Consider the following 14,277-nt stretch of genomic DNA (forward strand, 5'->3'; position numbering starts at 1 on the left):
ACGAACGAAAAAAAAAAAAAGAAAGGTTGTGTTCTATGTTTTCTTTTTCGTCTGTATCTTTTTGCCTCTACAATGTTATCTTATATTAAGCGAATTTTAATGTAGAAAAACCAGGGAGGGTGCTTCGTCCCCAGGTCCACGAGGTTCACATGCGGACGTTTGCAGCAGAAGCGTTTAAAACGAGACTCAAGAAGAAATCACTCATTGGACGTGCATTCGTCATTACCTTATTTTAGTCATCCACCCCGAATCTTTCCCCCGGATAGGGCGAGCGCATGAATACGCAGTGTGCACGAAGAAACCCAGCATGCTTCAGATTCTGCATCGCATACTTTGTTCGCTGCCATCCTAGCTTCCTTCCCTCGATAAAGGGGACAGATGACTGCACCCCCGTTATAATTAAAGTCACTTCTAGTGGCATTAGTCAGAAGGCCTTGGACAGGGGTCGGCGCATTCTGTGCCTCCTGCAGTTTTTCGCTCATTTCTATTCCATATCTGACTCGATCATACTTGATATAAGCAACATTAAACAGGGTTGCAAGAACTTTCATAATAAGCATTCTTAACGCAAGCCATACAGCGTGTATACAGCATAGAACGGACTAAAAAAATGACACATAGTTCAATACAAGTCTGTTCATTCCACATGCAAAAATAGTGTCGCATTTTCAAGCGCCGTTAGTCAGTTCAATGTGAGACTGGGAGCGGGCCACTGCTGGCAACTCTGTCGATGTAATTCCGGACATCAACAAACGTGGGCGGGTGAGAGCTGATGAAAGATGCAAAGGTGTCCATTTTTTGGTGCAATTTGTTGTTCCTGGTTTGAATGACGTGGGATTGCGGCTGAGCCACGGCCAGAGGGTCAAGCAGTAGCGCTTAAATCCTGTTTTGCGCTGCATGCTGAGCCGACTTCAGGAATTGCGGAAACTCTGCCAGGTCGGGATGTCTGCTTGGCAGGCGGCTATGCAGACCGTTATGCCAGCCCTCCACGTTGTTGGTTGTCCTTGCACCTTCGTTGCCGAATCGCCCCGAGATGTCCTTGAGCAGGCTGTTGGTAAGCCAGAACCCTCTCAAGTATACCTCTCGAATTGGTCCAGGCGCGCAGCGTTCAGCGGCTGAAGGCTTGGCTTGTCTGAGAGCAGGTCGCTGGAAAATTCCAAGCGGAAGGCGTGTGGAACGAAGGGGAGGTCCCTCACTCTTGTGAACCACGCGTGGACTGCAGGGTTATCCCTGCAGAGTGTCTTGAGGCCCAGCTCGACCCGCCTTGCGTTAATAGCCATTGCAAAGTGAAAGGCGCACCCTCAGATCTGTTGCGATGCAAAAAACGTAGAATGTAAGGAAGCATGTTAATTAGGCAAACACCACGCCCCGTTTTTGTATACCAACTTAAAAAAATTCACATTTTCATCTACTCAACTCGAGAGTTAAACACGAGGAATGACGCATTGTCCTAAATATGCATTTTAGTTTTGCGTGTGGACGCTCGTCACTTGCTGTTTCAGAAGTCTCGTTTCAGAGATTTCAAGGAGCAAGATGAATTATTTTTGCGAATTATTGATTATTCAAAGTGATATGCATGCTACTCGACGTCTAAGGAGCACGTCTAAGGTTGGGTGTGTAGATGCCATCACAGGCAATCTACACACCCAACCCTAATCAACTCTTTTCGACAGTTCGACAAACGGGTACTTTCCCCCCATTTTGCATTCTGCGAATCGGGACGAATTGTGGTCTTCCAGTTGTCCAGAGACCAATGGAATTTCGACGAAGTGACCGGATTGATGGTGCAATACGCTTACCCTACAAGAATAGAAAACCACGTGGAACGATCTATTGTTATATTCACAGATGATGCAGTCTATTAGTACATCCGGGTGTGAACCTTCTGCTGCACGCCGAGATAGATGCGTTCGCTTCCTTTATCAGCAGTCAAGCTCCCACCTACCAAGAGGTCATGAACTACCTCGACAGAATGGCGAGCTTCGGAGTGCTTCCAGAAGCCAGTTAAATTACTTGGGCTTCTGAAAACCCCTATGCATGTCACATGCAGAAAAAAAGAAAAAAAAGTTGCGTATTGTGTGATAGTAGTATTATCGCTCTACTCATTGACATAGAAACCTATTGGTAGGGAATGGCTGTGTATGTAAACTACTGACGACTGAAGTGTACAGTCAGTAGTTGTCTTTTCCAAAGACAAACGAACAAAAGTAAACATTTCTCAAACTCACACAATTGTTCCGCATTTACTCAGTAATTGTCGGGTCACACCAGCCACCACCCCCATGCATTTACAGGCGCGTTAGATGTAGATTCTATTTAAAAAAAAAAGATATCTATATTTTTTTATTAGTGGGAAATTACGCCTATGAAAACTCTTGATGCCTCGCACCCACAGCTCCCAAATCTCCTTTTAAAAAAATAAATATTGACTCTGCGCATAGTCAGTGGCGCTGGCGGGCGGTCATGTGTTTGCAATGCGGATCTCCGTAAAACTCATCTATAGATCGAAACGGGCAGGGATGAAGACTGAACTAGAAATTCCTGGGTTCTGAAGAGCGGCTTATATAGACGTCCCCCTATTGCGATTCACTAGAACACCCGTACATTGCATCCCTATTATATACTTCAAATTGGCTGACATATGTCATCGGAATATTCCAAACATTTGAACTGTTAATATCAAAGGAGCGTTTGGCGTCGTACAATCGAGACCTTTAACCGATTGGTACATAGCTGCGCATCGGCACTCAGCTAACCATCAAGCCTTCGTATAGATGAAATTATAATATTTGTGTCTGCTCTGTCTCTTTGTCGGTCCGTCAACGTCGGCTTTTGAAGCACGACATTTTAGTATAATGTAACTACGGCAATGCCTGCAGGAACGCGGACTAAATATACACAAGTCTGTACATTTAAGAGGGCAAATTATTCTAGCACGTGACATGCGAGACGGAATGTCCAACGTGTCTGAATGTCCAACGAGACGAAGGGTCCAACCGAGACTGAATGTACAACGAGCCTGAATGTCCAACGAGACGGAACATCCAACCGAGACGGAATGTACAACGAGCCTGAATGTCCAACGTGCCTGAATATCCATTATTGGATCCTTCGTCTCGTTGGACATTCAGGCTTGTTGGACATTTCGTCTCGTAATCCAGAGAGAACAGCTCTGGGACCCGGTCCAGCTTTTTCCGAAAGCCAGTCACTAGCACCGGCCGTCACGTCTACGGGTCTACGAGGTAGGCTGCTATGTCGCCGTGATTTTTTTTCGAGCCTGCATACAGTATAAGTGCTGCGATTGGATGAGTCGTTCAAGTCGCCCCCATGAAGAATCGGCGATCGCCAAAACGCCGTCGTATTCAGTCACGGCTCGAGGACCTTTTTCAAGGCCATAACGCTTCACACATTGAATCGTACTACTGCTCGGATCAAGGTGCCTGTGAGCATATGAATGACGCCCCCAGAGAACAAGTGGCAGTGCACATAACGGCGCGTCAAGTCCAGTCTCCGATCAAGACCCTTCAGACGCCTCTAACGATCCCAATCAAGAACGCCCAGCGGACGGGATCCCCCTTCTGAAACCATTCCCGTGCACGCACCGAGAGTACCAGCTACGCGCAATTGGACGGCTAAAACACGCGCGTCAGCGAATTAATCAGAAGCAGAACGAGGTAAGCGGTGGAACTATTGAGGCACCCTAGGTGGAACATTCCACGCCGCGTGACATTGTCTCTTGTTCGTTTATTGACTAAATTTGTTTGTTCTTTTATATCTTTGAGGCTGGCAAGTAACGCCAAGCTCCCCGTGTGGTCGCCATCTTGGTCCGTGAAATGAGCAATTTCTCCTTGATCCCTCTGTTCTTGGTGAGCCGATCTAGATTCGCTGGTGACGGGTAGCTTTATGGAGTGGTTTTTTGTATACCGAGATATTACTAACCACACACCGGCGAAACAAGCGTACACCTTCGTCCCACCACCAGATGCTGTGTCGGCGCTTAGAGGCACTGAAAAATAAGTTTACTGTATTGAAATACGCAAGAACAATACAATTGTAAGAGATCCATGGAGATGGGCATGAATAATAAGTTGATTGCATACAGAGTGCCAAAGACCCTTATATTCACGAGGAACGCCTCCAGTACGATGATGATCCATGGTAATCTTGGCGCGACTGGTGTAGAAGGACCCTCTGGATGCTTCGAAGATTTAAATGGACCAAGATGGCGACTTCCATGGCAACATAGACCGATTAGCCAATTGCCTTGCTAGGTTTGGGTCGTCTGTATGTTAGTATCCGTTTGTGTCCGGCTAGCAGGTAGGGAAGGCAATGGGGCTACTTTCCCAGGATCCAGTGACATTAGCACATCCAGGGACGTCTTTTGGAGGCGCTCCGTATTGCATCTCGTGTCTGAACAAATAAACAGTTCGTACCAAACCAGTGTTTTAGTTACTTCCTTCGTACTTGCGTGATAGGAACTTGCCTTCGCAATAATACTAAAAAAATACTTTCTTTTTTTTTTTTGGGGGGGGGGGGGCGACACAACGTTTTCCCATGACGGCTAGGGAACGTAATTTGGAAAGGTTTCTCGACGTTCTGTGAACGTCGTTGGTAGTCCGGATGTCGTAAACACGCGTATCATAAACGTCGAGGAAGGACGCAACGGCCCACTGAGACGTGCACGTGACGTGCAACAAACGTCATTTGGAACGTCCCCTCGACCTTCTGTGCACCTTTTCTCGCGGACATTTAAAGGTTTCATCGACGTCGAAGGAAGGTAACGTCCGGACCTTCGACGTTTTACGACGTCACGTTACAGACGTCTTCGACCTTCTTTCGACGTTTTCGTCACGTTTATGTGCTGCTTGGGTACAGTCATAGCATGCCCCTCGGTGCTTGGATAATAGACCGATCTCACCAAGTGTTTGGCGCATGCACGAGGCAGCCATGACTTTAGTTCACAGGAGGCAATCGGCCGTACATGAGCCTGTTCGTGCCCTGCACGCGCAGAGCTCCAGCGAGGTTGTCGCACGCGCAGAGCTCCAGCGACGTTGTCGCACGCGCAGAAAGACTAAAGTTCCCCCGATGCATTGCGGCAGCGGTGGCGTAGTCAAACTGGCTGGTGAGATCATTCTATTTAGAAAAAGGGTCTTTTGGGGCGCTGTGTGCTTTTATGTGCTATCAACAATCCGCTTTCCAAAAACGTTGCCATGCCGAGCATTATCGCGTTCATTTAGGCTTAGGAATGCCCAGAATCGAAACACTATCTAAAAAATGCGGCGATTTCATTGCCCATGCTTTGCGGTTTAAGTGAGGTAGGGCAAAGCGAAAGCCTCCTGCACCATTCGTTACTGACTAACGCGCCCGATATTGCACCTACAACGACATATTAGTTCTAAAGTGAGCGGCGCTCACTCACTGGAGCACCACCATGTTTCCCCGCATCCCTACCGAGCCAGTAACGTGATCTCTAAATCCCTCTCCTAGGTACTGCGGCTAACTTTAGCCGCGGTTAGCGCTTAGAGCACACGGGCCCTGCTCACCTTTCCCTTTTAGAATCATAACGTTCCGTTGGAATGCGTCACGGCGCTCAGCTTTGTCTGCGCCGCTATTAGTGGTTGGTTCTGGAGTTCCGCAATAATTTTACAGTTAGTAAAAGCTTTATCTGACATAGAAGACAAGTTAGCAAGGTGGTGAAAGTGTAAAGTCCAACATTGAAGTGCCTCCTATTGCCGCGCGCCAAGTAGGCAGGGCGGCCCTAGCCTAACGGTTATCGCGCTTGCCTCCCACGCGAACGGTCAGGGTTCGATTCCTGGCCGCGGCTACGCGTTTTGTTGACACTGTAATGTGATGTTCTGGTGAATTCGAGAACCGTCTAGGCTGATTCGGGTTTAGAATGTTCTACGCGTCGAACCTTCTACGTCGAATGCTCCAGAAGCCAACGCGTGTACAAAAGCGGCTCCGCGTGGCAAGCCGGAGTCAGTTTCGCCCCAGCGTTCGACTCTGCTGCTACGCCGACTTCGACGCCCCGCGACGCTCTGTTATTATCTTTTGTACCCTTTTATTTTTGGCACAAGTTCGCCACATTAAACGTTTATTTATTCCTGTTTATTTCTTGTTTATTGGTCACCACCCGTGACATTTTGGTGGAGGTGCGGGGTACCGCATGCCCGTGCAGCGTTCCCCTCCAAGGGCCCGCAGTGCAAGTCCGATTCCCGGCTCGGTAAGAAGAGCACTTACCGCAGAAACTGAAACTCGGACCAGCCGCCGCACCAAGGGAGAGGATCCTGAGTACGGTTTGCTGCTGAACAAGCCCAAGCCGCAGAAGACGACGATGGCCAACCAGTCGCAAGCTTCCGCCGCTTCTCCCGCCAACAACATGCCCGTCGCACCGCGGACGGCTGCCCCCTTCCACGGTGAACTCTACGAAGACGTCAAAGACTGGGTTGACCAGTATGAATGCGTTGCCCGCCACAATGGCTGGACCGACGACCAGCGCCTGCACAACGTCTACTTTTCGCTCGAAGGGACCGCCAAGCACTGGTACGAGAACCATGAGTCCTCTTTCACACCGTGGGATATTTTCAAGACCGATCTGAAGGCTACGTTCTTCAACCACCAACGCCGAGAGAGAGCCGAGGACCTAGTGCGAACCAGGACCCAGGGCCCCAATGAAAGCGTCACGAGCTTTGTGGAAGACGCGCTTCGCTTGAGCTCTCGCGCCGACCCTCAGGCCACCGAGGAAACGAAACTGCGCATTTTGATGCGGGGCGTGAAGGACGACAACTTCAGAGGCCTCGTCCGCAACCCGCCGGCAACCGTCGACACCTTCGTCAACGAGGCGACAAACATCGAGCGCGCCCTCCAAGCGCGCGCTTCCCACTACCAGCGGCAGCCGAGCGTCACTGCAACCCCGCTGCTTAGCGGCGAAAACGCGCCTGGTACGGACATCCGCGAAATTATCCATGAGGTTGTCCGGGAGGATCTGCGAAGGTTGCTGCCAACCACCAGCCGTCCGCCAACCATTTCCATCGCCGAGGCTGTCCGAGAAGAAGTGCATCGGGCGCTCCAACCAGAGGTTCCCGTCACCACGGTGGCACCGGAGGAACCGACGTTGAGCTACGCCGCAGTGGCCCGACGGCCACCGCCTCCTCCTAAGGCCTATGTTGCGCCGCCCCGACGTCACTCTCCTGAGCCGCAGCACGACCGACGCCGCGACGACCAGCTCCAGTACGCCAGTCAGGAGCCCCGTGAAACCCGGAAGACCGATGTGTGGCGAACGCCTGACCGACCCCCTCCGTGCTTCCACTGCGGGGAAGCAGACCACACCTGCCGCCGATGCCCATTCCGTCGACTCGGGCTGCGCGGGTTCCACCCGAACGACCCGCGACCCCGTTATGGCGAACGCCCTCGGGAAATCGACGAGTACCTGCGACGGCCTCAGTCCCCCGAGCCTGCGCCCCGCCGAGAGTTCCGGTCGCCTTCGCCACGACGTCCAGCTTCGCCGATGCACCGACCTCGACGTGAAAGCCTGCCGCCCCTCGCTCCACGCCGGGGAAACTAGGCGCGGCAACCCCTGGAGGTGGAGTTGGCGAAGACGACCGACGCCAAGATCCTCCACGAACGTCGGGGGGCTCCACTCGAACGCTACCAGAGACCGAAACGACGCCCCTGCAGCTGTGTCCAATAACCTAAATGTCGTCATTGACGGCCACGACGCATCAGCACTCGTGGACACCGGAGCAGACTACTCGGTCTTGAGTGGGGGGGGCTCTCCCGCCGCCTTCGAAAAGTCACCACACCGTGGGATGGACCACAAATACGAACCGCCGGAGGGCACCTCATCACACCAGTCGGGAGATGCACTGCTCGCGTCGAGATCCACGGTGAGACGTGCCCTGTGAAGTTCGTCGTTCTGCAAGACTGTTCGAGGGACGTTATCCTCGGAATGGACTTTCTCTGCGAGTATGGCGCCGTCATCGACCTCGGGGCAAACCAGCTGACGCTGCGAAAGCCTGTTTTACAGCCGGTGGAAACCAACACGACGTCAACCGCGATCCGAGTTATCGCCGACCATGTGAACTTACCGCCGCGGTCGAGTATTTTCGTCACCGTCATAACCGACGCAGCCATGCACGGTGAAGCTCTTCTAAAAGGCAGCGTCCAACTGCTCCTTGAGAAAGGAATTGGCGTCGCAGGAGGCGTAACGGGTCTCCAAGAGGGACGTACAACAGTTCTTGTGACAAACTTCCGAGAGAAGCCGCAGCACCTAACGAAGGGTACCACTGTGGGCCACATTGAGGAGCTTCAGGCGCCAGCCGTGGTCACCGCAGGCTCCGAAGAAACCTCATCGTCACAACAAAACAGCACGCCGCCACAGCCGATCGACATCAACCCCGAGCTCCCAGCTCCTAAGCGCCGACAACTGGTTGATCTCCTCGCCGAATACAGTGACTGTTTTGCCACGTCGTCAAAAGTCCGCCAAACACCAATGGCGAAACATCGCGTTATTACCGACGACGACGCGCTCCCTGTCCATCAGTCGCCGTATCGAGTCTCCTTAAAGGAAAGGAAGGTGATTCAGGATCAAGTCCAAGAAATGCTCGACGACGACATCATTCAACCCTCAAAAAGTCCATGGGCGTCCCCAGTCGTCCTTCTAAAGAAGAAGGACGGAACCCTGCGGTTCTGCGTGGACTACCGTCGACTGAACGCTGTTACGAAGAAAGACGTCTATCCGCTCCCCCGCATCGACGATACGTTAGACCGACTGCGCCACTCCAGATATTTTTCGTCGATGGATCTGAAGAGTGGCTACTGGCAGATTGAAGCCGACGAACGCGATCGGGAGAAAACTGGCTTCGTCACTCCCGACGGACTGTACGAATTCAAAGTGATGCCGTTCGGGCTTTGTACTGCGCCAGCCACCTTCCAGCGTGTCATGGATACCGTGCTGGCAGGTCTGCAATGGCAGAGCTGCCTCGTCTACCTCGACGACGTCGTGGTATTTTCACGAGATTTCGACGAGCACCTGAAATGACTTCGAGCCGTGCTTCAAGCCATCAAGACCGCCGGCCTGTCACTGAAGCCGACAAAGTGTCGATTCGCCATGGTGAACTTAAGTTCCTTGGCCACGTCGTGAGCAACAAAGGTGTTCTCCCGGACCCCGAGAAGACCCGCGCCGTAGCTGCATTTACGCCGCCGTCTGACAAGAAGGCCGTGAGAAGATTCCTCGGGTTTTGTGCCTACTACAGACGATTTGTTCGGGACTTCGCCATGCTGTCCGCACCGCTGACGCACCTCACGAAGGACGCCGTAAAGTTCGAATGGACAGACGAACACCAGCGGTCATTCGATGAGCTGAAACGAAGACTCCAGACGCCCCCGATTCTTGGCCATTTCGACCAGTTCGCTGATACAGAGATCCACACGGACGCCAGTAACACCGGACTTGGTGCGGTGCTAGTTCAAAGGCAGGACGGGGCAGAGCGAGTCATCTCATACGCCAGTCGGACGCTGTCTAAGGCGGAGAGGAACTACCCTACAACTGAAAAGGAGTGCCTTGCTGTCGTCTGGGCAATAACAAAGTTTCGCCCATATCTGTATAGAAGTCCTTTTCGCGTGGTCACGGACCACCACTCGCGCTGCTGGCTCGCGAATCTGAAAGACCCCTCCGGACGCCTCGCCCGGTGGAGCCTACGACTGCAGGAGTTCGACATGAGTGTTGTGTACAAGTCCGGCCGGAAGCACAATGGCGCCGACTGCCTGTCAAGAGCTCCTGTCGAGGCCGGACCTGCCTGTATCAAAGACGACAACGATGAGTGTTTCCTCGGCGCTTTGGACGTCAGCGACATGGCAGCACTCCAACGAGACGACCCTGAACTGCGAGCGCTCATCGAGCACTTAGAGGGACAAGCGAGTTCGGTTCCCCATGCTTTCTTAAGAATCCTGCATACATTCTCCATGCGGCAAGGGGTGCTGTACAAAGAGAACTTCGTCAACAACAACACAGCATGGCTGTTGGTTGTTCCTGCCAGCCTTCGAGACGAAATATTTCAAGGATGCCATGACGACCCAACGGCTGGACACCTTGGCTACACCAGGACGCTCGCCAGGATTCGAGAAAAGTACTACTAGCCAAGGCTAACGAAGACCGTTCACCTATACATTCGATCATGCCACGGGTGTCAGCAACGCAAGAAACCGCCGACGAAGCCGTCAGGACTTCTGCATCAGATTTCTCCCCCGTCTATGCCGTTCCAGCAGATCGGAATGGATTTACTTGGCCCTTTCCCGCCGCCAACGTCGGGAAACCGCTGGATTTTTGTCGCCACCGATTATCTCACACGGTATGCCGAGACGAAAGCCCTTGCTGCAGGCACGGCTGTTGAAGTCGCCAAGTTTTTCATCGAGTCCATTGTCCTCCGGCACGGCGCCCCTGAAGTCCTCATCACAGACCGTGGATCTTCGTTTATGGCCCAGCTGACACAAGGGATCCTTCGTCCCAGTGGCATTGGCCATCGTCGCACCACTGCATACCACCCGCAAACCAACGGGCTGACCGAGCGACTCAACAAGACAATCGCCGACATGCTCTCCATGTACGTCGACGTAGAGCACAAAACATGGGGCGAGGTGTTGCCGTACGTCACGTTTGCGTACAACACAGGGGTGCAAGAAACCACGGGAATGACATCGTTCCAACTGGTACACGGCCGGACGGTTACCACAATGCTCGACGCCATGCTGCCTCACGTGCCGGCCGACGATGGCAACGACGATGCTCAACTGATCTCGCAACGCGCGGAAGAAGCTCGCCAACTGGCAAGAATCAAGATTCATGACCAACAGCGAGTCGACGCACGCCGCTATAACCTTCGTCGCCGGGACGTCCACTTTTAACCCGGAGACCGGGTGTGGGTGTGGACGCCCATCCGTTTCCGCGGCCTCAGTGAGAAACTCCTGAAACGGTACTTTGGACCATGCAAGGTACTTCGTCACCTCGGCGAGCTGAACTACGAGGTGATGCGCGACGAAACAAGAACATCATCACGCCGCCCACCACGACCTAAAGTCGTCCACGTTGTGCGCCTGAAGCCGTACTACGCTCGACAGGACTGTGGATCTTATGTGTTTCAAATAACTATTTAGTTTGCCGTTCTTTTTACGTGCTTTGTTTTGTTTTTTGTTGCATCGGAGCGATGCACTTTTTAAGGGGGGAGTAATGCCGCGCGCCAAGTAGGCAGCGCGGCCCTAGCCTAACAGGATTCTACTTCCGGCCGCCGAAGCGTACGGACGTACTATCATGAGCTCCGGTGGTGCGGTATCAGCGGCCCAGCAGGGCCGCGGGAACAGGATTGCTGACGCAGCATCGCAGGAGTACGAAGTTATCTTGCCTACGCTGCCTACTGGCCCGTCTGTCCAAAATACGCTTTTTTTACACGCCGACGTGCGCGCCCGGCCCTACCGTCTGGAGCACTTCCGTGGCGCCCCGTCCCTCGCGGCACTTCTTCCCGAGGTGCTCGCCTTAGGGGCATACCAGTATAACCACGTCTGGGCCGTGACCTTCAAGAGCGCCGAGGGGAAGAGGAAGTTGCAGGCAGCTGAGGGCTTCAAAGTCAAGGACGGCCGTTGCGTTGTGGTAGACCCCAGCAACCAGGAGACCCGGCTCAAGCTCCACCGGCTGCTGCATCACGTCCAAGACGACGAGGTGCGTGCGGCCTTGGCGCCCTACGGGAAGGTCACAGGGGTCACCAGGGATAAGTGGCGCGTCCCGGGCTGCACCGACATGGGCTCGACGACGCGTTCGGTCTCCATTAAGCTCGGACCCGGCGTCACAGTGGAGGACCTCCCTCACCAGCTGCGCATCGCCGGCGAATTGGTGCTAGCGGTGGTTCCCGGCAGGGCGCCGCTGTGCCTCCGGTGTAAGGGCAAAGGCCACATCCGAAGAGAGTGCAGAGTGCCACGCTGCACGCTCTGCAAGCGGTTCGGCCATGGAGAGAGTCAGTGTGTCCGGACGTATGCCAGTGTCGCAGGGCCCGTGGGGGGCGACGATACCTCGGAGCACCTCATGGACGTGGTCGACGCCGAGGAAGCCGCGAGCGGGGAAGAAAACCAGCCGCCAACTGAGGCAACAATCCCCAAGCCATTGGAGGCCTGCGACGGCGGTCACGGCGAAGGTGTCAAGGCCACGTTGCCTGAGGAGCCGCCAACTCGTGGCGAGCCGGACTCTAAGAACGTCGACGAGGCAGTGTCTTTTGAGACGCTGACTGCTGGAGGGGCGACCACCAAGGCTGCGGAAATAGCAGGTACCACCCCTCTAGTGCCCAAGCGAGTCCGACAACCGAGCGACGACGACGGCCAGGACTCAGGAGCTGTCCCTCCAGACGAGCCGCCCCCAAAGACGACTCTGTCGCGCAGGGGTGGCGTAAGACCCAAGCCCAACATTCCGCCAGACCGGAGGTCGCCGGCGACGCCGTCATCGCAGTAGGGAAGGCCCGCGCTCCGTAGGGCATGCGGGTTTTAGAGGGACCACGACCTGACTCCGCCGAGATGGCGTCAACCTCTGGCGATATGAACACCTCGGCCAGTCAATCCGTCCGGCCGTTGTTTCAAGACAGTGGGTCGTGTGGCGTCTCTCGACGATCCGAGGTGAGCACCGTGTGGCCCCCTTGCTCTCGCTCTGAGAGGGGCGTAAATCTTGACACAGCCCTATGCGTAGCTACGCTGAACGTTCGGGGCCTGGCGGCCAGACGCAGGCAGTATCAGGTTAGCCGCCTTTTTCTGGAGAACGACCTCGACGTAGTGGCTGTGCAAGAGACAAAAATTGAAAGCGAAGAGCAAACTGGCCGAATGGTGCAGCCCTTCAGAGCCCGTAACCACGTATGCGTATGCCGCTCTGCGGGTAGATCCGGAGGCTGCGTATTATTTTTGAGAAATTCCTTAGGAATTGTAGTAGAATCAGTAGTGGTGTGCACGACCGGCCGGTTGACTGTGTGTGATTTTTCTTTTTCGGGAAGAGAATGGAGGGTAATCTGTGTCTACGCGCCAAACAAGGAAAACGAACGTCGGATGTTCTTTGAGCGCGTTGCGTCCTATTTAAATTCAATGAAATTAGTGATTTTGTTGGGTGATTTCAATTGTGTGTGCGCTGCAGAGGACAGGGTTAGCCAGTTGCCGGTGCGTGACAAAAGTGCGTTGTTTTTGAATAATTTAGTACAAGAATGTAATTTAGAGGATGTAGGGTGGTTTCTGCCTACCGCTAATGCGCCCCAGTTTACGCATTTCCAACGAGGAAGTCACGCGAGGTTGGATAGGATTTATGTTTCAGGGGAGCTTGTCCCACTGTGTCAGAATTTTGAAGTTCAGCATGTATCTTTTTGCGACCACAGCTTGGTATTTTTTACGCTGGGAAGAAAACAAAATAAAACGCGCTTTAACTGGGATCCTTGGAAATTTAACGACAAGCTTCTAGAGGATGAGGAATTCGTGAATGGGGTTAAAGAAAGAATAGGTAGGCTGATTGAGGCTGGATCCGGAAGTATTGGTTCACGGTGGGACCGTTTTAAGGAAGAAGTTAAAAGCAGTGGGATTGAAACATCGTGCATTTTGAAAAGTCGTGAAGGGCAAAAAGAAAGAGAATTACAATGTCAGCTTCATTTTTTGTTGGCTATAGAGAGCGCTGAGCCTGGAAAATATACCAAAGAAATTCGCGAAGTAAAGAGCCAACTTGAACTTATCGACATAGATAACTACCGTGGAGGGGTGATAAGGGCGCGGGCTAACAAATTGTGGACGGGAGAAACATTGACTAAGCGTTCTCTGAGCGATGAAAAAAGATACGCCGCACGAAATGAAATAAGTGCCATCCAGTACGGCAAGGAAGTTACTCGAGAGGGAAAAATAATTGAACGCGCCTTTACTGAATATTACCGTGGTCTTTTAGGACGCAAGATAAGCGTAGAGGAGGGTTTTAAAGCAGAGTTTTTAACACTAATGCCTAAATTAGATGACGAGGTTAAGGCAAGCCTTGAAGTACCGATTAGTCTGCAGGAAATTAAAAGAGCTATTGATGACCCAAGTTCAGGAAAGTCTCCTGGACCCGACGGGTTGGGAGCAGCTTGTTATAAGGACTTTAAGGACGGTATGGCGGAAGCTCTGCACCGAGTGATATTGGCCGCGTACGAGGTAAAAGAGACCCCGCTATCTCTTCGGAGAACCCATACCGTTTTGATCCCTAAAAGTGACGATCCCGCACAACTTTTGTCGGTAAAGTCT

General features: G+C 52.9%; 1 protein-coding gene across 1 annotated transcript; it reads left to right on the forward strand.

The window, feature by feature from the left end:
• Nucleotides 1-11,305: 11,305 nt before the first annotated feature.
• On the forward strand, nucleotides 11,306-12,490 carry LOC115328449. Its single transcript, XM_040218148.2, has one exon. It carries the CDS (start codon nucleotides 11,306-11,308, stop codon nucleotides 12,488-12,490), a length of 1,185 nt encoding a protein of 394 aa, XP_040074082.2.
• Nucleotides 12,491-14,277: the final 1,787 nt, after the last annotated feature.

Source organism: Ixodes scapularis, unplaced genomic scaffold, assembly GCF_016920785.2.
Source record: "Ixodes scapularis isolate PalLabHiFi unplaced genomic scaffold, ASM1692078v2 PGA_scaffold0__279_contigs__length_252992795, whole genome shotgun sequence".
NCBI lineage: Eukaryota > Metazoa > Arthropoda > Arachnida > Ixodida > Ixodidae > Ixodes > Ixodes scapularis.

Coding starts and splice junctions, on each gene's coding strand:
- LOC115328449 (XM_040218148.2), top strand. CDS start 11,306: ATGAGCTCCGGTGGTGCGGTATCAGCGGCCCAGCAGGGCCGCGGGAAC.